The sequence below is a fragment of the Diplotaxodon limnothrissa genome, linkage group LG3 (assembly GCF_057381915.1).
Source record: "Diplotaxodon limnothrissa isolate DT_005_m linkage group LG3, D_limnothrissa_male_GT1.1, whole genome shotgun sequence".
Taxonomy (NCBI): domain Eukaryota; kingdom Metazoa; phylum Chordata; class Actinopteri; order Cichliformes; family Cichlidae; genus Diplotaxodon; species Diplotaxodon limnothrissa.
In genome coordinates, this window is record NC_140598.1 from 30,115,571 (window position 1) to 30,141,514 (window position 25,944).

The 25,944-nt window shown below is 41.9% G+C and overlaps 2 protein-coding genes across 2 annotated transcripts in view; one reads left to right on the plus strand and one right to left on the minus strand.

Annotated features, from left to right (window-relative positions):
- The window catches only part of LOC146635296 (butyrophilin-like protein 2), a 614,223-nt gene that overhangs the window by 166,934 nt on the left and 421,345 nt on the right, over positions 1-25,944 (plus strand). The window lies entirely within an intron of this gene.
- Positions 1-25,944, minus strand: part of LOC146635297 (low affinity immunoglobulin gamma Fc region receptor II-like) — a 91,118-nt gene that overhangs the window by 36,322 nt on the left and 28,852 nt on the right. Inside the window, exons 2-6 of the mRNA XM_085349845.1 lie at positions 23,924-24,220; positions 23,599-23,844; positions 23,378-23,533; positions 23,167-23,256; positions 6,856-6,954 (exon numbers count right to left, since the gene is read on the minus strand). Of these exons, the coding sequence (XP_085205971.1) occupies positions 6,856-6,954; positions 23,167-23,256; positions 23,378-23,533; positions 23,599-23,844; positions 23,924-24,220 (888 nt within the window). The remainder of the gene's footprint in view (positions 1-6,855; positions 6,955-23,166; positions 23,257-23,377; positions 23,534-23,598; positions 23,845-23,923; positions 24,221-25,944) is intronic.

Below are 25,944 nucleotides of genomic sequence, written 5' to 3' on the forward strand. Positions count from 1 at the left end.
AATGAGAGAAAGAGGGAGAGAGAAAGAAAGAAAACCAAAGGGGAGAAGAGACGGTGAGAAGGGGGGGGAAGAGAGAGAAAAAAAAAAGAACTCCTGGGTCACCTGTATGGAGAAAAAAAAACAAACAAACAAAAAAAACAAACAGAGGAGACAGCAAACAACAAAGAGTAACATAATAATAGAGAAAACAAAGCATCATCACAATAAACTAGCTAGTCATAGATATCAATATTTACTAAATAATAAACGATATTGTGCAGCACGCAAGATAGACAGCGCACAGTGTGCTTTGAGGCAGCAGCCAAGAAAGCTTTAGTCCGCGTCTGTGAATACCCATGTGTGCATACCTGTGTGGATCAGCATGCTTGCATTCCAAAGGTTTCTCCATGTAATGATCTGCTAGGGAGTGTGGGGGGGCCACAGCCCCGTCCTCCAGGGTGTGAAGCGGGTATGGAGGAGATCAAAACTCCAGACATCCAGAGGCCCCCAGAACACAAGAGACCATGGAAGACCAACAGAGGGGCAGCCGCGCCACTGTTCCAGTAAGAGCTGAGGAGAGTCCCAGATGAGGGCTCGCCCAGCAGCCGCGGAGCAGAAGTCAGGGGGAGTTGCAGTGACGCGCCCGTGAGCTCCGCCGGCCCCCAGCTGTGCCTGAGTGACCGAGCCCCAGGCCGAGAGGCCGGGGGCACCCCACCTCCAAAGGGGCCCGAGCGAGCCCCAGGCCCCAGGCCCCGACAAGCGGCCGCCAAGGAGTGAGCCGGTGTGTACCCGGACGCCCACCCCCAGACACAAAGAACCACCAACACACCGACACCTGAGGGAGTCCGCCACCGGCAGGGGAAGTGGTGGTGGGTGGAGATAGGCCTCCAAACCTTGGAGGGCCTGAGGTGTCCCCAGAGAGGTGGCGTCTGATACCCAACCTGACATATAGACACAGACATACAGGCACACACAGACACAAACATCCATTCCCACCCTCATGCTCTCATATGCACTCACTCCACACTCAACCAACGTGGAGACAGACATAAAGAGACGCTGTACACACGATCACACTCCCCAAGCGTACTCTACAAACCCGGTCTAGGTACCCTTGCCCCTGGAGGGGGGAATTGCACCCAGACCCAGGTGGTGTTACCCTTTTCCCTGCGGTGGGGAGAGGCAGACCACCCCGACTCCGCAGCAGCAGGGAGGCCCCACACCCCAGACCGCAGTCGGACGGCCAACTCCTCCTACTAGCCCTCCCGCTCCAGCAGGCCGCAGAGAATGGGGGTGGGAGAAGACTCCAAACCTCCCTCCACCCGCTCATTGTAGTGTTGATGCATATGTGTTCTAAGGTGCAATTAAAACCCAGGAGGGCATGGAGCTACCTGCCAAGGAGCAGCAGGTAAGCGCATAGTCCCTCCTGCTAGCCCTCAATGACTAAGTGTATTTAAAATTGAGAGGTGGGCAACGACGCCAGGGGTGAGGTATACACCCTGATGGAGATTTGGACTCCGTGATTGTGCCCACCCCCAAGATCCTATATGTATGTGTAATGAGAGTGTGAATAATGTGAATGTCTAAGTTGTGGGATAAAATTGAGGCAGAGGCAGCCAGAAGGGGACGGGGGGGGGGGGGGGTAGCCTCCTCTGCACCCTGGTGACATACCCCCACTCCAAGGCCCTGCATGTGTGGGTGGTTGTGGAGGAGCGGGAAGAGGGAGGCAGCTGGAGATGGGGAGGGAAGGAAGGGAGGGGCAGGTAACCCCTCCCTGGGGCCAGCTCCCCCGCTGACCCCAGTAGGCACTCCCACCCTCCGCGACCCGCCAGGGAAGGGGGGCCCAGGCCCATCAGACCGGGGCCCAGTGCAGTAGCGCCCCCCGGCTCCACAGAGCCCTGGACAGTCCACCCAACCCCACCACAGAGAAAACTGCACCCACCCCACCATCCACACATCTTCCAGACTACATAAGACAATAAACACCCAGGCTGAGATCTTCCTCCACCTCTCCTGTATCTCCCCCTCCTGCAGCGAGTTCCTGAAGAGAAGAAAGCTCCTGCAAGATGTGACCATCCCCCCCACCAGTTGAAGAGCCCCCCAGGCGGCTCGACGCACCGGTGGCACCCTGCTCCAGGGCCGGGCCCCCATGCACCCACCCGCCCACAACCCCGGCAACACACCAACCAGGACCCAAGCCCCCGAGGCCCGGCCCGGGCCCCAGCCCAGAGACGGAGCGCCCCCAGAACCTCACGCCCATCCCGGACCCACCCAGGGGCAGCCAGGTTGCCAGGTCAGTAACCCACGTCCGTCAGCACAGACCCTCCCCTAGCCCCGCTGCACGCAGCCGCGAGGAAACAGTCACCTGAGAGCCAACAGAGCCCCCAACCGGACGTGACCGCTACCCCGGGTTGAGCTCCCCAAGGAAGATGCCTCCGGGGAACCCCCCCGACGCCCTAAGCCTGTCCCTACCCCCCAGTTCTCACTTCTGAGTAGATTGCAGTTGGATCACACTCTGCAGAGTAAAACACATACAGAAGACGTCACTGCACATACAGCAGGTTATAAAAAATACTCTTAGTGCACAGGATGTGCGTTAAAAGAAGAGTTATCATTTCCCAGGTAGCTCTATTAAAGCCTTTCACAGAAACTGTCAGCGGCTTTCAGAAGCTCTGTGGTCATCTTTCCTGTTTCAGACAAACAGCCACATTATTTTTGGTCATTCGTATTTAACACCAGAGGAAGATAAAATACACATTTTACCACAAAATATAAACCAGACTCACACTTTTTCACACTATATGCACACTATCATCAACACTATGATCAGAATTCTGCATTCACATGTCAGTTTCATGGAAACAAAAGAAGGAAATAACCCTTTGTGGTTTCACACAAGTTTAAAACACACAAACCTACTAATTTAGGTAAAGAACAGTTGCTGAAAACACATTTATCAACACGTTAAGTTCTGGTCTAAATAAGCAGAATGTAAAATATGATGATGTTTGTCCATCATTTAAACAGTTTTAATGTCCATTTAAAATCCGACTTAACATGAGAGCTACAGATAACTCATTTTGTCTCTGTTGCTTCATAAACATCTTCTAACTCCTTGCAAACATCGCTGAGCAGCTCTGCAGGTTTCTGGAGCTTAATTTCAGCTTTTAGTGACCTGTTTCTGTTAGTCATTGTGGAAACAGGTTTAATACTCAGAGAATTTAGAATGTTACCTTAACCTTATCCGTTGCTTAGTTTTGGTATTTGGCCTTCAACTACCTAAACACATACGCTAGCTTAGCTCCAGTTCCTACCTTGGCAGTACATGTGAATGTGACCTTGTCTCACTGTGTTAGCCTTGCTATGGGCTCCCACAATCAAACTGTTGAGGAGCTGGAAAGATGCATCTCAGAAGTCTGCATGGGGTATCTATGTAACAAGAGAGTTGTTTCTAACCTTTTCATACCACCGTAGAAAAAAACCCTTCCAGCTCATTTAGTATTCCAGTAAAAAATACCGCCTGCATTTATAGTGGTGGGATCTCATTTGTTTTCCCTTTAAGCACTTTGTGATTTTCTCTCCTGCATTAGAACTTAGAACTTTTTAGTTTCTTGCGCAATGAAATTGGGTATTAAGATTTATTTCTTCCTTGAACCCTCACTGGAGTTACACACTTGAGGCACTCCAACTATGTTACAACATGCAAGCAAACTGCTAACAGAATCCACCACAGATAATCAAACAGCATCCTAGTATTTACAACAAATATTGCCCCTGTGAAATGCAATCAAACCTCTATCAGGGCCCTGTTTCAGGAAGCCGGTTTAGAAAACTCAGAGTGAAAAACGATACGCAGGGTTGAGTAACCCCGAACTGTCCAACTCGGAATATTCGGTTTCAGAAAGGCTGATAACAAGTAGTTCAATCAACGCGGAGTTGCTTTAACCCCAAGTTAAAAACGCGCACGAGGATACATAAAGCCCTGATAAGCGGAGCACAGATTAAGCGAGTCACCATGGAGACGGAGGGAAAGTAGGCGCGGTCAATGTATTTCACAGCGCTTGAGGCCGAAATTCTGATGGCAGCATATGCCGAAAACATGCAAATTCCGCGGAAAAAAGTAACACAGCCTCAGCTGCGAAAGAAAGGGAGCATGCATGGCAAAACATAGCCGACAGAGTCAATGCGTGAGTGTTAATATAAACATTGATCTAGGGATTTCCACCCATTTAACACGTTATTTTATCATATGTTATTTTATTTGTTATTTTATACATTTTATTTTGTGATGACGTGAGCACAAGTGCAACCCAACAGGCCCCAAACGTTCCTGGCAGCAAGTAAAAATGAAATATAAAAATATAGTCCAAACAGGTAAGGTGTAATTGTATTATGAGCCATAGTGCTTGGTCTGTTTGTCCCATGTAAATCAATTGCAGTTAGAGGCTACATTAATTTTCTTTCTGTAAGCACTTATTGAAATTATCTGAGCACATTACAAGTACATATTTGCTTACTCTGTATGCTCAAATGTGACCCGTTATAGCCAACAGAAAAAAAGCGGAGGCCCGAAAAACAGGTGGGGGTCCTCCACCACCACCACTCACAGAGGCTGAGCAGTTGCTCTCAGCCAAAACAGTGGACGCCCTGTGGCTGAAGGCATCTCTGCGGGGACATCCTCTGAGTCAATAACCCCGCAAGACACAAGTGCCTACATAGGGGGTAAATTCAAAATAATACATGATGTGCATACATCCTTTCTTCACAGTCACCTTTGCAGTGCTACTCATTCATTTGATAAACTCTTTACCATAATGGATTATTTTGTAGTGAAGTTATTTTCCTACTGATTTTGCCTTCCCTCAGTCTTGGTTGTCTTTGAGAGCATAATGACAATGAAGTGTAAGGTGATTGGTATGTTTGTTAATTGCCATTTGGTCCCTTGTAAGTTATAAGTGACCTGTATAAACCTCATATTCTATCAGTTGATGGTGGTGGTGTACTGCATCTGGTGCAGCCTCCTGTTGAGCCAGACCAACATGCAGTTGTGAGTAATACTCCACAGATTATATGAGTTTACAGTAGAACAGCAATGTTGTCTATTTCTTTACTACAGGAAAATAATGAAGAAACATTGACAGCTGTTACAGAGGAGGAAGCAACAGAGACACTTTATGAGGTTTACATCTTTTAATACTTTGTGTACAGGAAATACAGGCGACCAATAAAGCCAGTTGAACAAAAAATCTGTTTATTCTTCTTTCAACATGTTGAGGTGATGGGTCAAAAGAAATGATTGTGACATATGGTGTCTCTGACTGCGCTTCCATCTTGTATGTCCGTGGGAGGGTCAGGATGTTCATGGTTTGGATCACTGCTGATGTTTGGTTCAGAAGGACAGTGTTCTCCTCTAATTGTGGCAATGTTGTGAAGAATCACACATGCCACAATAATGTCACATGCCCTTTCTGGGGTGACCCTGAGTCTTTGCAGGCACTGGAACCGGGCCTTAAGCATTCCGATAGTCATTTCAATTCTGGCTCTTGTCCTGCAATGAGCCAGATTATATCGCTGCTGTGGGCCCGGTTCAGGGTCAGGGTAAGGGGTAAGCAAATAGGGTAAACATGGATACCCCCTATCACCAAGCAAGTAGCCAGTGAACTCTCCTAAGACAGAAGGATACACTTCAGTTCAAATGTCCCTGAAGCAATTGGTCTTTATATATTTTAAAGTATTCTCAACTCACCATGTCCAAATTTTGTGCTCAGTGTACATTCACGAAAAATTTGTGAGTCATGAACAGAGCCTGGCCACTTGGCTTCCACATTTGTGATAATGTTGGCAGCATCACATATGATCTTCACAGTGCAGAGAACACAAATTAGCATCCATTACTATAATGAAATAATTTGTTAGTTTGAAATGCTACAGGGAACTATGTACCTGCACATTAATGCTGTGGAAAGACTTCCTGTTCACATAGTCTCCTTCATTTACTAAAGGAGCAATGATTGGAATGTGAGTGCCATCTGTACAGCCAATCACGCCTGGGAACCCTGAAAATAAATGTAAAATTTAAGTAGTAGTCCAAGTATCACCACATCATAAATTAAGTTTTGGTCATCCTGATACCTGCAATTTTGTGGCATCCCTCTTTGATGAATCTTGTGGGTCTATGACCGGGGAACACCACAAACGAGTACAGGAGACGTTTCAGTGCAACTGTAACATTCCTGACTGCCCGACAGACGGTAGCCTTGGAAACGTGCTCAGCGTCACCAATATTATACAGAAAGCTCCCGTTTGCAAAAAACCGAAGTGCAATACAAATAATATGTACAGAACTGAGAGCATGTCCGCGATGTGTCACATGCGTAATATATGGCCTGAGGATGTTATCCAAATAACTTATAGATTGTGCTGAGAAACGGTAACGTTCACACAGGAAATCATCAGGAAATGATAAAATGTCCAAACGCGCTCTGATCACTCTCTCCCGGCGGAGAGCTCTGCGGAGAATTTGGGCTTCAACATCTACTGGCTCTTCAAGGAAGTGGCACGCCATGTCTGACACTTCCTACTGTCAGGTTTCCGACAAAGGGGCGGAGACAGTCAGGGTTAGTTGAAGTAAACCTGCTAGGGGGCAGGCTAGCTTCACGGAGTGTGTCGTCATAGTGACTCACTGAGGCTTCATCTGAACTCGCTTTGTGAAACCGAAAACCCAGAGTTTTCGTTAACTCAGGGTATACTTACTCAGTTTTTCCACTAAACCGGCTTCCTGAAACAGGGCCCAGGTCTTTCTTATTTGCTCTGAAGACCTGTTGCACTGTTTTTGTAGTTCTGAACCATGATGGAAACAAAGTAGAGTAGTTGTACCTATTCTCTTTGATTTTTTTCTCTTTTCTCTGATGATAATTTGACCATAACTGACGTCCTCTGTTCGCACTGCTGAGTAGACTGCAGCTGGATCACTCTCTGCACAGTAAAACAAATATAGCAGACATTACTGCAGTGGTGCAGTCATATATGTACTTGCTATTACATTAAAAATAACACAAAAAGTTTTATGTTTCTTTTTTCTGGTACTAATGTGTGAAAAATAACTGATACTGAAGGCTATACAGTATTTAAGCTAACTGACCACAGCTGTTTTCATGAAAACTTGCTGAAACCACAGGATGTAAATATGTTGTGCAACCTAGAACATAACATACTGTGGCGAGCTCAGACAAGGAGGAGACGGAGGTATCGTTTGGTCTTGCTTCCCGTGAGCTAGCCAGGGAGCACAGCCGTTTATTAACACAGGCAGACCAGGGGCCCGTTCTTCGTACGTCGCTCACTACATCCAAGATCAAACCATCGCGCTAACCGTGAGCTCGCTAATCCGGTTCTCCGAACACACCTTCCGTTGACGATTAGTACAGCTAGACGCAGTAATGTGACATCACTGGGTGTAGTAAAAGGGGCTACGCATCGATAGTAGAAGCATTGATCGGCAACCCTCTGATTGGTGGGCGAAAATGTCGAAGGAGCGCGCTCGGTATTTTTCGGCAGCAGAGCAAGAACTCTTGAGTGAGGGATTTCAGGAGTTTCAGAGTTTAATCAGAACGCAAGCGAACACTGCAAAGGCTGCAAAAGCAAGGAGAGAGGGCTGGCAGAAAGTTGCTGATAAATTAAACTCGTAAGTAATTTAATAATAATAATAGATTGGATTTATATAGCGCTTTTCAAGGCACCCAAAGCGCTTGACAATGCCACTATTCATTCACTCTCACATTCACACACTGGTGGAGGCAGCTACGGTTGTAGCCACAGCTGCCCTGGGGCAGACTGACAGAAGCCAGGCTGCCATATCGCGCCATCGGCCCCTCTGGCCAACACCAGTAGGCGGTAGGGTAGATTTATTATATTACACTATATTATCCAATATTATATTACATTATATTATGTTATATTATATCCTCTTTCACATTAGAGCCACAACAGGACCCACTAGAACATGGGAACAAGTAAAAGTGAAATATAAGAATATTCTACAGAATGGTAATATTTATCACTTATATTGCTTTTAGTCTCTTGGAAAGAGACCCTGGAATACTCTGTTTGTTTGTTCATAACCGCAACCAAGAAAAGGGCAGAGCAAAAAAAGACAGGTGGTGGTCCTGCACCCCCTCGTCAACAAGTTGGTTAAGTAAATAATACCCTCACGGGAAAATCGATATCTCTCAATGAGCACACTGTCGCGCTGAGCTAAAGGATCCTGTCTGTCCCGCAATATACGCTGAATTCTGAGGACTCTCCTTATCAATCTTGCACCTTCCGCAATGGGTGGCTCGCGTAAACGGACAGGACATGGCTGCGACAGACTTCCCAAATCCACCTTCGCTTTTATAGCCGTGGTCTCTCATCTTGATTACACGAAGTAATTTACAATTACTACTCTAAAATATGAATTACATCTGTAATAATCACATACATGTAATAGAATGTTAATAGTACATTTCCCTTTTTTCAGGGAATGACCTGTATGTATCTGTGTGACATCAATAAAAGGATCAAGTGCTGCATTATCTTTAGTTACATTGATGTTATTTATTTATGGTGAAACAGTGGTGGAATATCGCTGTTGCTTTCGTATAAATGAAGCGGACATACCTGCGTGGCCGCGATCTAATCCTGTTTACATAAAGTAAACCTGCTCCCGAGCAGGTTTACGCTTACGGCTCTGTTGCTATGACAGCAAGTCCCGGATGAGCTTCGGGGAACCGAACGATCCAAGATCACGCGAAATCGTCAACAATCTAATCCGGCTAACTTACTTAGCGAGGTACGAAGAACAGGCCCCTGGTCTCCAGAGGATATTTACTGTTTGTTTTTTATCCTGTGACATTAAAGGTCAGATGGAAATCATCACCTCCTGAAGCTCCTCTGCTGCTACCTACTAGCTCTTATCATTTTATGACTGATCTTTCATCCACAGTGCAAACACTTGCTGGCCACTTTATTAGGTATACCCTTTAGCTTACAGCACTGCCTTAATTCTTCATGGTATAAATTTAACACAGTGCTGGAAAAATTTCTCTAAGATGTTGGTTGATATTGACATGATTGGACAGAGCAGATATGTCAGTACACATGATTTAAATCTCCCGTCACATCACGTCCAAAGGTGTTCTGTTGGATTTTCATTTGTTGGAAATGAAAATTAAAGCAGGAAATTACAAAAGGCACAAAGCTCAAAGACATTTACATTTACAGATAGATAATTATTTGGTTAAAAGAGAAGACATTTATAATGTAACTGTGTTTCTGTAGTAACAAAAGTGGCTCTCTTTTGTTCCTCCTAAATAACTTGTTAACTTACACTGAGCTCATTAACCAGGAGCAGGTTATGTTCTAAGTTTTGATATAAAATCCCCGAAAAGGGCAACAAGATACACAGATACTTTACAGCACATTGCAGGTGAAATACACATTCTCTGACAGGGGAAATACAGTTTATATAATTCATACCTTACTGAAACTACATGTCAAAGGAAAGTACATATATTTATTTGATGACATACATACATACATTGTTGTATTTTTAATCTAATTTTAACCTGCTGCTAAATCTATTTTACACTAGAGCACAGAAAGCACATCAATAATACCTGATAAAAGTAATTTCACAAATGAAAGTGATTTCTATGTCTCCTTTATTTGGCTGTGAGACAGTAATGTTTAATGTCCGGTTTAAAGTCTCAGACCCTGACGTGCATGTTAGAAATAAAGTGCAGCACTGAGAGTGCACTTGATTTATTTTATCATCACAAGATTAGTGATTTCCTGCAGCATTTAAATTTCATCTTACTTGCAGTAATTTTTCATTTTAGTCTCATCCTCATCATCTGACCTTGTCTCTAGTAGAGTAGAGTACTACAGTAGTGGCACTCACAGGAATAATTGTGCAAAGACAAAGAGTCATGTTAACTTTTTTCTTTTTTTGCTCAGCGTGCACAGAGCCTGAAGCAGGGAATCCAGCTTAATAGAGAAAGTTCATAACCACGATCCTGATACCCGGTATCGTCTACTGAAGTTATGTTTAGTCAAGCCAGCGAACACTAAGGCTGTGTTGAACTTCGCTCTGAAATTAAATGCACATCATACATTGCATATATGTAAGTTACTTTTTGTGATAATACATAACATTTTTATTATATGAATTCTAATAACCACTCTCTCTGTGGTTTTAATAATAATGATAATAATGGATTGCATTTATATAGCGCTTTTCGGGGCCCTCAAAGTGCTGCACAATTCCACTATTCATTCACACACTGGTGGAGGCAGCTACAGTTGTAGCCACAGCTGCCCTGGGGCAGACTGACAGAAGCGAGGCTGCCAGACACTGGCACCATCGGCCCCTCTGGCCATCACCAGTAGGCGGTAGGTGAAGTGTCTTGCCCAAGGACACAACGACGAGACTGTCTGAGCCGCGGCTCGAACCGGAAACCTTCCGGTTACAAGACGAACTGCCAACTCTTTGAGCCACGATCACCCTGGTTTTAATTAAAATCAGAATCAGAAAACTTTATTTATCCCCAAGGGGCAATTAACAAACAACCGAGCAGCATAACGTTGAAGATAAGGACAATAAGAACAGGCAATAGGAGTGAAATAATAAATACACAGAATATACAGTATATACAGTTTTAAAATAACACAGTTTTAAAAATTAAAGTGACTGAAATGTGAATAAATAACTGTAAGTGACTAAATCTAAATGTAGCCAGGTGGAAGTTCGATATTATGGGACATGCCACTGGATGGCGCTGTTTCTTTTGGGGTATCCCTGAGAGCGCAAGGGATCATGGGTCTCTACAGAGACATTCACGGGAGTGCTAGCTTGCATTGGTGTTATGTGGGTGTGCAATGCCTTTTTTCGCTGCCTGATATGTTTTAAATGCAAAGTGTGCAACAGTTAAGGCACCAGGAGTGGCTGCAACCAACTTCGCCATTCATCTCAGAGGGATCTATATTCCGTTTTCTGCTGAATTAATGCACTGCATGTATTTGAGTTCACACTTGTATTATACTATCTCTGTGGGTAAGAGGGAAATGTACCTTGTTAACTGTTTAATCTTGGCTCTGTATCTTAGCAGGAGAAGCCACTACAGTTACTTTTGCACTGCTAAGTTTGTTTTATTTATGTTTGGGTTTATATCAGACACAAAATGACGCTAGACGTCCTTGAGTTCCAGATGCTGATAAAGTTGGGGAAATAACCTGCAGTAGCAGTGGGTTACCAGTGCACAAAGCTGTTACTGGATAAGAACTGTCTGTAACAATTTTATTTCTTTATTTTTACAAGCTTTTTTATTTTCTTCTGAGCGCTTACTTTATCATTCAGATTAAAAGAACCCCAAAGATAATCTGTGTTCTGGGCTGGTTAATTTAGCCAGGCTACATAAATTTAATCAGAAGAACACACAAACAAATGAATATTACAGATGAAGTTCCGGAGGACCAGCAAAGACCATCAGCTGGATTCCAGTGGTTGGACTAATGGACTACTTCTGTAAGGAGCCGATGACGTCTGGGTCTGGTTTAAAGTCTGAACACACACACACACACTGTAGAGACTAAAGCCCTCACCGTCTCTCCCCGATCCTTTGATACTGGCAGAAGAAGTGCGACGAGACAATTGACTAGGTTCAACTTTTATTGCAGACAAATTAAACAAATGTGCATTTGGAGATCAATCAGTTGCACACAAACTCTGGTATGCCCTTACATAACACCAGTTGATCTGAACCCCCCTGACTCAGCAGTTACACTTTGCACCCTCACCTCCTGTCACCTGACTCTTTACCTTAGTAAAGGGTCTCTCTCTCTCTCCCTCTGTGTGTGTCTGCGCGTGTTAGACCTACTGACCTATAATCTATTTAAATGACTAACAAGTATGATGCTTGCTAACAGTTCTGCAGCTAAATCTCTAAAAGCACCGCAGCAATTTCCTAATGTTGTAAACCTGCTCAACATTTGGCAATAAAACCCTTTCTGATTCTGATTCTGATTCTAAAGTCACAATAATATATTCCCACAACACAAACTCTGCATTTCATGTTTTCCTGTTTTCTGGAGCACTGATGAACTCTAAACAATATCAAGCTGTCATCAGTGAACCTCAGCATTTCCTCCAGAATTTTCACATTAAAACTCTTGGAACATTCCTTCATTAATGAGCTTTTAATGTGAAAGAAACCCACCAGGAAGCGTTTGGCAATTTATGTCTGAAGAGCCTCAGTAGGGTTGTGACTCTGCAGCTTTAAATATTACAATGAATATTACCTTCTTCATAAATGTGATTCCTTTATCGGCTCTTTATTTGAAAAGCAGCTTTTCTATCTGCTACAGTCTGCTCTGTCGTGAGAAAACTGCAGCTGTTTCACCCTCTGCATAATAATAGTAAAGATACCACAACTTATAAATGTAGTGTTAGTGCATGATGATGACATGGAAATGACTAGTTTCATGTGACATTATAAAAATAAAAAACAAAATTCCATAGAAACTAATGTCACTGTGGTTTTTTTTATGTCATTCGTCATTAACGCCAGAAGAAGAAAAAAAAAAAAACCACAACACATTTTACAGCAAGGTACAAAACAGCACTATGTCATGTCTCATACTATGATTAGAACCGTAGTGTCAAATCTCTCTGTAGCATCACACAGTCCATTTGAAACAAGCTGAAGCTGTTCTATTTACACCTTTTATGCAAACATTGACCATCCAGTGATTAATACATGGGGTTTAATGAAAAACTGATAACAATTCAATACATTTAAAGTGATTTTCAGACTTACAAATGCTAGAAGTGTTTTAATGATACAGGGTAATCATCTCAAATGTAGGTTTTCATACCAAAATCTTTCTCTTCTGAATGTCTATGATATAATGTGTTTATGTTGGAGGAATCTCCCATATCATATATCTGTAAAAACCCTGATTGCTTTTATTTATTTATTTTTACTGGGACATTCATGAACAGCTGCAGCTGTGTTAGAACATGTGAGCAAAAGGACATGAATCATAACACAGAGCATCTGCAGCTGAATCTGTCTCTGCCTGGGTCGTTGACCCAAGGTTTTTGAGTTTATTATTTATTATTTCCAGTCTTTGGTTTCTTTGAATTCTGTCATATGGTTTATGTCTCCGTCTTCTCTAGTTGCTTTGTCTCCCCTGTCAGCTGTATCCCCTTGTCCCCTTGAGGTGGTCACCTCACTGTTTACCTAGCTGTGTGTTCTGTCAGTCCTCCGGTGTAAGTTTAGTTTGTTCCCCCCCCGTTATGTTATATTTGAGTTCACATCTGTCTCCTGTCTGCACACAGCCTACACATAACAGAATCAGTCTCTGCACGGTAAACACACACAGGACATCAGTGCAGGTGGTACAGTCATAGATATTATATAAATCAGAGCAATGCTGCAGCAGAAAAACATTTCCACACTTCCAACTGACTGCTGGAAAAGTCAAAACCACATTTTTTTGGCTAATACTTTTTATGGTATTTAAATCATAAAAACTTGTAATTTCATTTTTTTTCTTTGATATATTGTAAAAATTAGACTCAATACTTGAAATGTGCAATTCACTTGTATTTTTATTTTTATTCCTATTTATTCTATTTATCCCCTTCGTATATTTTATTTATATTGTCTCTGTATTTATATTTATGTGTGTGTGTATAACTCTGTAACTTCTGTCGGTGCTGTGCTTTTTTGGAAATCGAATTTCCCAGAGGAACCCACCCGAGGGATTAATAAAGTTCTATCTTATCTTATCTTATCTTAAAAACAATTTTAATTCCCCTATTTATAAAAAGACACGAAAAAGTAGTTTGGGGGCTGAGCTGATACTAAAGGCTATATTTAAACAGACTGAGCACAGAGCTGTGCTGAAACCACAGGTTGAACGTACCAGCTGGTCAACATGTCAGGATGTCACTGCAAAAAGAACAAAAAATGTACTGTTAGATTTCTTGTTTGTCTTTCTTGTTTCTTTCTTTATATATTTTAAATTTTTATTATAGTTGTGCAAAATTTAGTTTTTCTGTATGTGCATTAACAGCCCTGCAGTAAAACATGAGAAGCTGAAGTGTTTTTATCTGAAACAGGAACTCGGACGACCACAGAGCTGTTAGTTTCTGTTAACCACAGAGTGAAAAACATGCTTGAGGATGTTGAGCAATGAACGGCTCTCACAGTTAACGGTCATCTCCAAACACAGAACAACTATAGTATTCTTTTATTTATTGGCTTATATTGATAAAATATATCACACCAGGACACCCAGCTGTCCTAGTGTCCTAGTGATAAGGATTATTTAGACCTAGGCTCATACCGGTAGTCGCCCTGTGTTTCAAAACCCCAGGCAGTAGGACAGCATGCTCTCCAATGAGGCAAGCTGCAGCTTCTGGTCCAGGTTATTCTTCCTCGAGAAAGAGGTGATGATAGTGCCATCTGCAAACATTACAGTCCATGGAGACTCCTGTCTGACCTCACTTAACCACTGCAAACACTAAACACAAGACTTAAACCCACCTGTTGCGCCTGCTGGACAATAGGGCTGGATTGGTAATGTGCAACCAATTCAGTTGGTAAATGGACTGAATCTTATGTAGTGCTTTTCTACTCTCCCGACTTTCTACTCTCTCACATTCACTTTCTTCTATGCTGTTTAAATGCTCACTAACTAACAACATTCACACTCAGATGGATGCACCTTAGACCAACTTGAGGTTAGTATCTTGCTCAAGGATACTTGGCATGCAGACTAGAGAGCCAAGGATCAAACCATCCGATCAGTAGATGACCTGATCTACCACCTGAGCTACAACCACCTTAGTTCGATTCAGTTCCACTGTATTAATATAGTGTCAAATCACAACAACAGCTGCCTCCAGGCACTTTATTTTGTAAGGTAAAGGCCCTACAATAACACAAAATAGCTGGACTGTGGTGATCAGAATCAGAAAGGGTTTTATTGCCAAATGTTGAGCAGGTTTACAACATGAGGAAATTGCTGCGGTGCTTCAGTGCAAACATACTGGCATAAATTGCGCTTAAATAGACATGAAAAAAATAAAAGTAAGAATAAGAATTAAAAGTGCTACGTAGAAAGATATATACATGAGTGCAGGTGGTGATCAGTGCCAAACATGGAATGATGCAGTGAACACAGCGTAGGGTCATGTGTTAGTGGTGGGAACAGTCATACGGTTATTGTTCATGTGTCCAACAGCAGAGGGGAAGAAACTGTTCTTATGGCGAGAGGTTCTGGTGCGAATGGACCGGAGCCTCCTGCCTGAGGGGAGCAGGTCAAACAGACTGTGTCCAGGGTGAGAAGGGTCAGCTGAGATCCGAGCTGCACGCCGCAATGTCCTGGAGGTGTACAGGTCCTGCAGAGATGGGAGTCTGCAGCCAATCACCTTCTCAGCAGAGCGCACAACACGCTGCAGTCTCTGTTTGTCCCTGATAGTGGCTCCAGCGTACCACATGGTGATGGAGGAGGTGAGGATGGACTCGATGATTGCAGTGTAGAACTGCATCATCGTCCGTGTTGGCAGGTTAAATTTCTTCAGCTGCCTCAGGAAGTACATCCTCTGCTGGGCTTTCTTGATGACGGAGGTGATGGTGGGCTCCCACTTCAGGTCCTGGGTGATGGTGGTACCCAGGAAGCGGAATGAGTCCACAGAGGTGATGGGGGTGTCAGTCAGGATGATGGGGGGGAGTGGGAGTGGGGATCTGAGGATGGTAGTACTTTCTAACATGAAACAAATATAATAGCAATGCTATATCTATGAATAGGACAAACATTTATCAGCATGGCCTCCTGCTTCCACCAGAGATGAATGCAGAGGAGGCGAGAAAGACACATGAGGAGAGAGGAGTCAGAATGAGATGTCAGTGAAATTTGAGTTCTAACTTCATATTTATAGTTGTTTTTGCTCTTGTGACACTAAAGGTCAGAGGTCAGATTAGCTCACATGTGTTAGGTGAATTCTGCTGCCACCTATTGACCTTTATTATTGTGTGACTGGTGCCTTTATACACAGTACATCCACTCATTGGCCACTTTATTAGGTACACCTTGCTAGTACTGGATTTAACCCCCTGTTGCCTTCAGAACTGCCTTAATCCTTCATAGCAGATTTTCAAAAAGGTCCTGGAAACATTACTCTAAGGCTACGTTCACACTGTAGGCAAAAGTGCATCAAATCCGATTTTTTTGACCCTATGCGACCTATGCTGGTATGACAGTGTGAACAGCACAAATCCGATATTTTCAAATCCGATCTGGGTCACTTTCATATGTGGTACTGAATTTGATACATATCTGATGTTTTAGAAAGCGACTGCTGTTTATGCATTAAATGCGTCTTTTACGTCACTGACACAAGACAGATGCCAATTATCAGCTCCGGAGAAGACATCGCGAACGCTTCCTGGCCATCCCGTGTAGATGTCAGTGAAACTGTTTGAAAGACAACGTTGGAGAAACGTGAACATTTTATTTGTAGTGTATGATCTGCAGATTCTGACAGAAAACTGCAACTATCCTTTGAAGCACCACTCCTCTAAAACAGCAATAATGATCATTATTAGGTTATTTACATTATTATGTAAATAACAAAATAACTTAAAGCAAAAATTGGGAAACGTAAAGTCCGAAGTCTTTATATTAAGGGCCATCAGTCAAACAATATTTTGTTTGCTCTTTGTCTAAACAGAGCACTTTGTGTGTGACGTCTTCTTTTGCGCATGCGGGCCGCTTTGAAGGTTCACACTAGAGCGCGTTTGCTGTCACATTTTATTTGTAGTGTGAACAAGCAGACAAAAAAAATCGGATTTGATCAAAAAATCGGAATTGAGCATCAAGACCTGCAGTGTGAACGTAGCCTAATGTTTAAAATGAATCTTAGAAATAGGTAACAGCTTTTTGTGACATGCTGTAAAAAACAGTTTGCTGTCTTGTGGTGACAGCCGAATGGGCAGCCTGTGTGTGTTCATGTTAAATATCACAGTTTACTCCTTCTCTCATGGGCAGTATGGATGTTTTAAATGTTTATTTGTCTTATTAACAAACTAAGCTGGGTTGTTTACGTTCACTGTTTGCAGTGTTAAATTCTTACATGTCAGGAGAGAGGCCTGGTTGATACCAGAGAAGGACGAGCTTACTTGTTGAGGGCTAAATATCACATTGTCAGAGTCAGACTTGAAGTGAGAGCTGCAAATGACTCGTTTAGTCTTCTTTTTTCCATGAATGCTTTCTAACTTTATTAAAGTACATGTGAACAGTGTAGCTCTAGAGCTCTAGTTCAGCTTCAAGTTACTGCTAACTGTGCATAACTTTATTGCCATCAAACACATTTAACACTCAGAGAATAAATATAAATTAATATAATATATATAACTATATAAGAAAGTTCACTGTGTGCCAAAATAAACTGGGATCAAATAATCTGAACTTTGATTTGACTGGTTAGTAATATCAAAAGAACAAGTCTTTGATACTGCTTGCTCCTGTGTATCTCTTTGGAGGTGTTTCAGGACCTCTAAAAGAGACCCCAAGGTACACCCAGACCCTCCAGGCACTCAGAGCAGAGGTTATGTTTCTTGTCTTTCCAGGGAATGCCTGGGGATCCCCCAGAAGGAAATGGGAAGTGTTCCTGGGAAGAAGGTTGTCTGAAAACCCTGCTCAACCTACTGCCACCTCAACCCAATATTATCACTCAGGCGCCTTTGTAACTTTGTAACTCTCTTCTTCTCTCACAGTTTGGACTTCCTTGATCCTTTTCCTCGTGTCTTACTCGCTTCCACCAGAGATAAGAGCAGAGGAGACAAGGAAGAGACACAAGGAAAGAGAGACAAGGAAACAGGTGTTTTTTTTTCTTTTTTAGATCTCAGCTAAAACTGGATTTTATGAACTTAACAGGCATAACAGTGCTCATAACTCAGTTTTTTTTTTACTATAGCCACTTAATTTAATTGACAGCTTGTTTTCACTTTTAAGCTCAAAATCACAGTTACTCCTCGTGTTACATTAAAGGTCAAAGGTCAGACACATTGTGTTGGGCAAACTGAAGCTCCTCTGCTGCCACCTACTGGCTGTTGTCATTCTGAATGTGACCTTGTAAGGCAAGGCAAGGCAAGTTTATTTGTATAGCACAATTCAACAACAAGGTGATTCAAAGTGCTTTACAGAGACATTAGAAACAAAAACAAATAAAAAGCATGATTTAAAATTGATTAAAACAAGCAAATAAACTAACTAACTAATTAACAAACAAACAAACAAAACAGTATATAAAATCAAAACAGATAAAATCAGAACAGTAGATAAAATCAGTAGTTAAATGTAAGTTTTGAAATTTAAGCTTAAAGTGTGGATTTGGTGCTTTATTCAAATGCAGCTGAGAACAGGTGAGTCTTCAACCTGGATTTAAATAAACTGAGTGTTTCAGCTGATCTGAGGCTTTCTGGGAGTTTGTTCCAGATATAAGGAGCATAAAAGCTGAATGCAGCTTCTCCGTGTCTGGTTCTGACTCTGGGAACTGATAAAAGACCGGATCCAGATGACCTGAGGGATCTGGAAGGTTCATACTGGGTCAGGAGGTCACTGATGTATTTTGGTCCTAAACCATTCAGAGCTTTATAGGCCAGCATCAGAACTTTAAAGTCTATCCTCTGATATATATGTACATGTATACACAATGCACACTCTAACTGGCCAGTTTTTTAGGTACACTTTCATAGTAAAATGTCTAGTTTTAATAAATAATTATCAGAATCTTACAACCAAAGTTTTCATCTGATGTAAAATGTATATGTTACAGAGTATAGCATGGTGGAAAAGGATGGAGAGAATCCCCCACTAAGCTTTTGGGTTGGCATTACTTTAGATTCTGTTTTGTATTAATTGCATGCTTTGGTGTTTCTTTGTGTTTGATGTGAGGTGTAGGCCACACCCATGTGGGAGTGGAGATTCTACTCTAGTCCAGCTGCCAGCTATTTGGAGTTGAATACAGGGAGCAGCTGATTGGGGAGGATTGGAGCCCTACTCTATAAAGGGGAGAGGAAACAGGAAGTAGGTGTTTTGGTTGTTTTTTTTGTAGGACACTGGTGTAGCAGGGAAGCCGCGAAGATCCAGGATGAAGTGTGCACATTTTAATGGAAAAGATTTTTAACCTGGCCTGGTTTTTCTTTTAAAATAAACTGAGGATGTTGGAGGGAGGACTCATTCTTATTGGGATGTGAGTGGATGTGCTGGAAGGCAGGAAAACAAACACTGGACTGGAGACTCTCTGTGTCCCTGACAAGGAAACTGGACCAGTTTTGGGGAAGTTCCAGCTCCCAGGATGTGATGTGGAGACCCAGCCTCGAACGAAGTCAGGCCTGAAAAGGTGGGTGGCAAGCCTTTTTGAGGAAGATGCAGGATTGATACGTTTTGGCTGCTTGTTTTTCCTGTTTGTAACCAGGCTAACAACCCTGACCGCGGTGGCTTTGGGCCTTGGATTCCTGGCCAGAGTTGTCTTCAGCCAGTAGCTTTACCTGGAGAAAGAACAGATCTTGTGTAACCCATTACAGTGTGCGTGTGGTGGTTCGTTACTGGTCAATATTAGAGCTACTACTTTTTTGTACGGAGGCCATTTTGGGCCTTACGTAACATATAGAAAACACTCATATACCAAAAAGACAGTGTACATCACTGTCACAACAGCGTCTGTTTTCATTCAAAGGCTTTATGGCTTTTCCTATAATACCTGGTGGGCCGGTCTCTAGTCAAAATGCCTGGGCCGATTTTTTGTCCCAGTCCAGCCCTCATACGACCCAGTACTGGTAATATTTCTTAAGCAGATGAGGCATTATTTCTGTGTCATTATTTAATTCCAGAGGTTTATATTAAGTTGGGTTTTTTTGCACTTATTGACTTGTAAAAGCCTATATGACATATTTTATTTCAAAAATTATTAACCACACAGAGAAGGCATCGTTTAAATATGTTAAATATGTTTCTTTAAGCAAGTTCTTCATGACTGAGCTAAGTGTCCTCTTTTTTTGGAAATCAAAATATGGTCACCTTATTATACAGTACAAATAAAATGTTCACGTCCAAACAGTTTCACTAACACTGGATGGCCAGGAAGCGTTCGCGATGTCTTCTCCGGCGCTGATAATTGCCGTCTGTCTTGTGTCAGTGATGTAAAACACGGATTTAATGCGACTTGACCATTCAAACAGCAGTCACTTTCTCAAACATCAGATATATATCGGATTCAGTACCACATACGAAAGTGACCCAGATCGGATTTGTGCCGTTCACACTGCCATACCATGATCGGCTATGGGTCACATAGGGTCAAAAAAGTCGGATTTGATGCACTTTTGTGTGCAGTGTGAACGTAGTTTTAAATATTACCACACACCTGAAATTATCATGAATTTGATTCCTTTACCACATCTTTATTTGAAAAGCAGCTTTTCTATCAGCTGTCTGCACACTGAAACTGAAGATATTACAACTTATACAAATGTTAGTCCACAGAAGTGCTTTAAAATATGACACTTGCTGTTTTCATGGACATTATAACACATATTTTAGAAATTAAGCAGCTCTGTGGTTATTGTTTGTTTTGGAAAACCCACCCGTTATCTTTAGCAATTCAACGTTAACACCCGTGGAATCAGGCAACAGTTCTACCAGTAAGCAAACGGATGTTAAACCAATACAGAGTGTATCACTACAAAAATTCAGTCCTGAGAACAACAAAAAATGCCATAAGCTCATCTTTGCTCTCCATTATTTACCCGTGAGCTAACTGTGTCCTAACAGACACAAAGAAAAGCAGCTGTACCTCTTGGTTTTGTTCTTGGTTTTTTCCTTCTCTTTGATGATGATTCGTCCATAACTGAGCTCTTCTGTTCTCACTGCTGAGTAGACTGCAGCTGAATCAGTCTCTGCACAATAAAACACACAGAGGACATCATTGCAGGTAGTTCAGTCACATAAATAATGCCAGTCACATTAATCATAGCACAAAGGTGACATTATTTATTCTTCTTCCTATTTGTACAGTTGTGAAATAGGAAAAAGTTTAGAACAATGCTATAGCAGACAAACATTTCAACAACTGACTGCTGGAGAAGTCAGAATTATACACATTTTGTACCCTTTATGGTATTTAAATGATAAAAGCTTGTCATTTTTTTTGTATCTTTGATATATTATCAAGACAAATTTTAATTCCCATATGAGAAGAGAGAGGATGGTGGCACAGAAGTAGAAAAGAACTAGCTCTTGGAATTGATATTTTTTTTATTGTCATTTGTGCTTAGAAATATATAATCATTTATGCTTACATATTCATTCATATGCTGATAAAAATCTTATCCTTATTAGATAAGATTCTGTGTGCACTTGTGTACCATGAGATGAGAGGAAGCAGGCTCAACGTTATAATTCAATTATAGCTTTTGAAACCGGACTGCTGTTTCTTTTAAAAGTTTGACAGTTCACACCTTTAAATGTGCGTTTGAGACATGACCTGTTAGAAGTTCTTGTTTTTATAGTTTAGCGAGACGCTTACTTCTGCTTTTCTGCATACCTCATACACACGGTTTAAATTTATTGAAAGGTCATAGGTCTATTTATAGTATGGCTGGAACACACACACACACAGAATACAGACATTGATGTTGTTCAGATATGCCTGCTTATAAATGTCACATGTAATTGCATATTCATGAATGATTGTTTGCTGTAGCGAAGGAATCAGTCGAAGTTGGCTAAGGACAGGTGAAGGCCTGAGCTGACTTCCCTCGTGAGCCACAAAGAGCTCTGTCTTGTTTTTTTTTTTGTCGTGCAGTTTGTTGGTCTTGCTGTTCCAGCAGGGTTTGTGGCTAGATAAACCCAACACTACCCTTTTCGTTTACCTTTTAAACATCAGTGCACTAAATGACAATATAGAGTGCTAAATTTAAACTGACTGGGCTATGTGCTGAAACTACAGGATGAACGCACCAGCTATCAACATACCAGGATATCACAACACAAAAATTACGTTCATGTAAGTCGCATCCAAAATTGAATGTAAGTGCATTAACAGCCCTGCAGTAAAAACTGAGCAGAAACAGGAAATAGAAACCTGGACAACCACAAAGCTGCTAGTTTCTGTTAACCACAGACTGAACAACACAGTTTGGCATGTAAAGAACAACTTTCACTGTTAATGGTTGTCTACAAATACAGAACAACTACAGTACATTTATAGGCTTTGATTGGACAATGATATTTCTGAAACAAATCAAAGGATTGTAGGAGGGTCTTGTGTCTATGCCCATGAAAGCAGACTGCATATGCAGGGGAAACATGCAAAATGGTCCTGGTTCCTCAACACCTGACGCGGACCTTGTTAATACAGGCGACCTCCAAGCCGCTATGGCTTCATTTTTCTGTCTCTCTCTTATATCTGAGGTGGGTTTGCTTAGCATTTGTGGGTCTAGCCTTAGGACCCTAACAGAATACCGACTTCTCAAAGGCATCTAGTCTTACTAAACCAGCTGTACACAACCAAATCGTCTAAGGTATTCTCTCAGTGGCAGGGGAACAATATGACCACAGCCCCACCAAAGTTGGAGATGGCGCAATACTGGAAGAATCTCAAAAAATGCAGAAATTATGGTTTTTAGAGCTTGAATTCAAGATATTTAAGCTCAGATTAATGAGACACACAGCCCACAAATAACAAACAGAAGTTCAAGAAGTTAACTTGATAAAAAGAACTAATGCAACTAGTAGTGAAATATATCTGTTGTTATAGTGTTTTATGATGAGTTTTAATGAAACCTGTCATGTTTTTACTGGGAAAACAAAATTGTTTCATATGAAATAAACACAACATGAAGGTTAAGGGATCTGAATCATGTTTAACATATTACTAAAAATGATACAGTGAGTTTTGGTGAGGAACACTGAAACGAAACAGGAAAACTCCACTGAGCTGTCTGTACCTTTTAACCACTTTTTGGTTTTCCTGTAGAAATTGCTAACAAAGATACAAGCATGAAACTTCATACATAAAGTACATACATAAAGTAAATACATACATAAAGTAAATACATACATAAAATGAAATATTACCTTTGCTTTGTCTTAATAGGTGTCGCTGATGATTTGAGATTTTGATGTCACTGTACATGATGTCACTTTTTTCATCTTCTCCCCCATCTGCTGAAAAACAAGATGAATGACTGTATAAGTTATTGTATGTTAATGTCAGTGGAAACATAATTGTTAAATGTATTTTAACTTTCTATTTTTTTGTTTCTAACTAATAAAGTCTGAGTTTCACCTTCAGGTTTTCTGTGAACACATCGTCCCACCAGCAGAGCCACAACACAGACTGATCCAACACATGACAGCACAGAGAGAACAGGAGGCGAGAGTGAGGAAGGGCAATATGTAGGTGGAGGTGTGGATGTAGGTGGAGGTGTGGTGGTGTGTTCCCCTAAAATAAAGCAAACACAGTCATTAAGTTGGACCTGCAGAAACACAGACAGGTGAGTGTGTCACCTGTGACAGTGATCCAGCTGGATGGAGACTCTCCATGACCGCTGATGTCACACTTGTAGAGGCCTTCATCAGACCTGGAAACATGCTGGATGGTCATGTGACCTGTAGGCTGCTTCCTGATGAGGGAGCCATCTTTATAGAAAGCAGCTGGGAGGTTGGAGGGAGTGGTCTTTGTTTTACAGAGCAGAGTGACGTCATCTCCCTCCATCACAGGGAGGACAGGACTCTGCAGGATCACTGATCCACCTCAACACAGAGACAAACTACAGCATTTCATCCATTTACACACAGCTTCATCAACACTAACTCCACACACTCAGCTTACCAGTGACTGTCAGGTTAACCATGTTGCTGATGGGACCCTCTCTGGACTCACACCAGTAAACTCCACTGTCATGAGGGAACACAGTGATGTCACAGGAAGAACCAGCTGGTTTTCCCCACCCATCTCCACACTGAGTCCTCTGTTGTTTGCTTGTGTTTCTCCTCAGAGTCCATCCAGCAGAGCTGTCGTCCTCCTCACAGCTCAGAGACACAAAGTCTCCTTTAAAGAACTGAGAGCTGCTGGGACTCACAGTCAGACGAGCTTGGTTTACTGTGCAGCACAGAAGTGAGATCAGAACTACAAAAGATTAAACTTACATTCAGTTCAGTCAGAAAAAAGTGCACCGTAATGTTTTAGTATATCATGAAATCATTAAAAATAACAAAGAGTAGTAACAATAAGCTTTGCTCTTTTAATCAGATGAAATGAAATCAGATGATTTATCCCAAAGTGACAAAAATACAAAAAGAAAATCACAATGTTTTTAAACTTTATACTTATTTATGCTTCAGCTGTTGCAAGCCCTAACTGAATAATGAATGTAAATTAAATATATTTAAACAGTGTATATCTAACAAAATGCTAGATTAACTCTATAAAGTATAGTGTAGTTACAGTGTAAGATGAGGAATTTTCTTTTGTGTTTGCCCCACATTACAATGAAATTATCCACTTCTTAAAATTACTTCTGTCATAATGGACTTCAGGAGGCACAGATGGGTCTGCTCCCCTCTGATGGAGAATGAGTGGATTCTGTCTCCACCTTAAGGTTTCTGGGTACCCACATGTCTGTTGATTTCACCTAGACCCACAACACCAATGCCCTGGTAAAGAAGGCCCAGCAGCAGCTGCACTTCCTCCGTGTCCTGAGGAAGAATAACCAGAAGCTGCTGCTGGTCTTCTATCACTCCTCAGTGGTCCTACTGTCTGGGTGTTTGTTGAGCAGGGGCCACAGCTGAGAACAGGAAAGCTGTGCCGAGGGTAATTAACACTTCCCCAAAAATCACTGGATACCCTTTGCCACCTCTGGGGGCCATCACCAGATCCTCCTGTCTCAGGAAAACAAGGGCCATCACACGCAGCCCCTTGTGCCCTCCTTACCACCTGTTTTACCCGCTGCCTTCTGGTCAGCGCCTCAGGTCAGTCAGGTCCCACACCTCCAGAGATAAAATCTCTTCAGTCTAAATTTTAATTCTAATGAATATACTCAGTTTTGAACAAATGATGTAGAATATCAGCAAAGACAAAGGAGAAAAACAGCATCTGAGATCTTTGTCCAGAAGGAACAGATGCTGCGCAGGACCCTCAAGCTCCCAGGTCTCTGGTAGATGATCCGAGCTTGAAGGATAGACTACTCACAGGGGCGAGGGGGGAATTTGTTTTCTTTTTAAAATATATAACAGTTACTCTGGTTTCGAGTCAAAACAGAGGAGAGAGGACCCCTCCTACACCCCTGCTAATTCTACTTCATACCCTTCCTTCTGTACCTCAGGTCCTAACACTGAGCAGTGCTGATTTTCTATCCCTGGAAATTAACTAAAAATTCTAGTAATATTTCAATGTTAGAAAAACAACACTGCTTATGTTAGTCATTGTTAATCTTTAACTAGGTCACTGTTAGAAATACAACACTGTCAAAATTGTTAATTTAACACTCAAAAGAGTGGACACATTTCTTTCTAGTGTCAATTTAACACTGGAGGTTTTGCATAGTACCTGAACATTTTACTGAAGTACAATAACTATGTATTTGTGCATCATTGATTATTATTATAAAATGATTATATTATTGTAGGGTCTTCACCAAACAATATAAAGCACCTTGAGTCAACTGTTTTTGTGATTTGGCGCTATATAAATAAAACTGAATTGAAAGCAACTGAATTAATTACCAACTCTGGGACTGTGTGACAGAGTGCATGGAAAATCATCAATCCTGACTGTGCAGAGCAGTGGGGGAACCGTAGCTGAACTGTGTGGAGAGCTAATCTGAGCAAAGGAAAAGTGAATTCCAGTGCAAA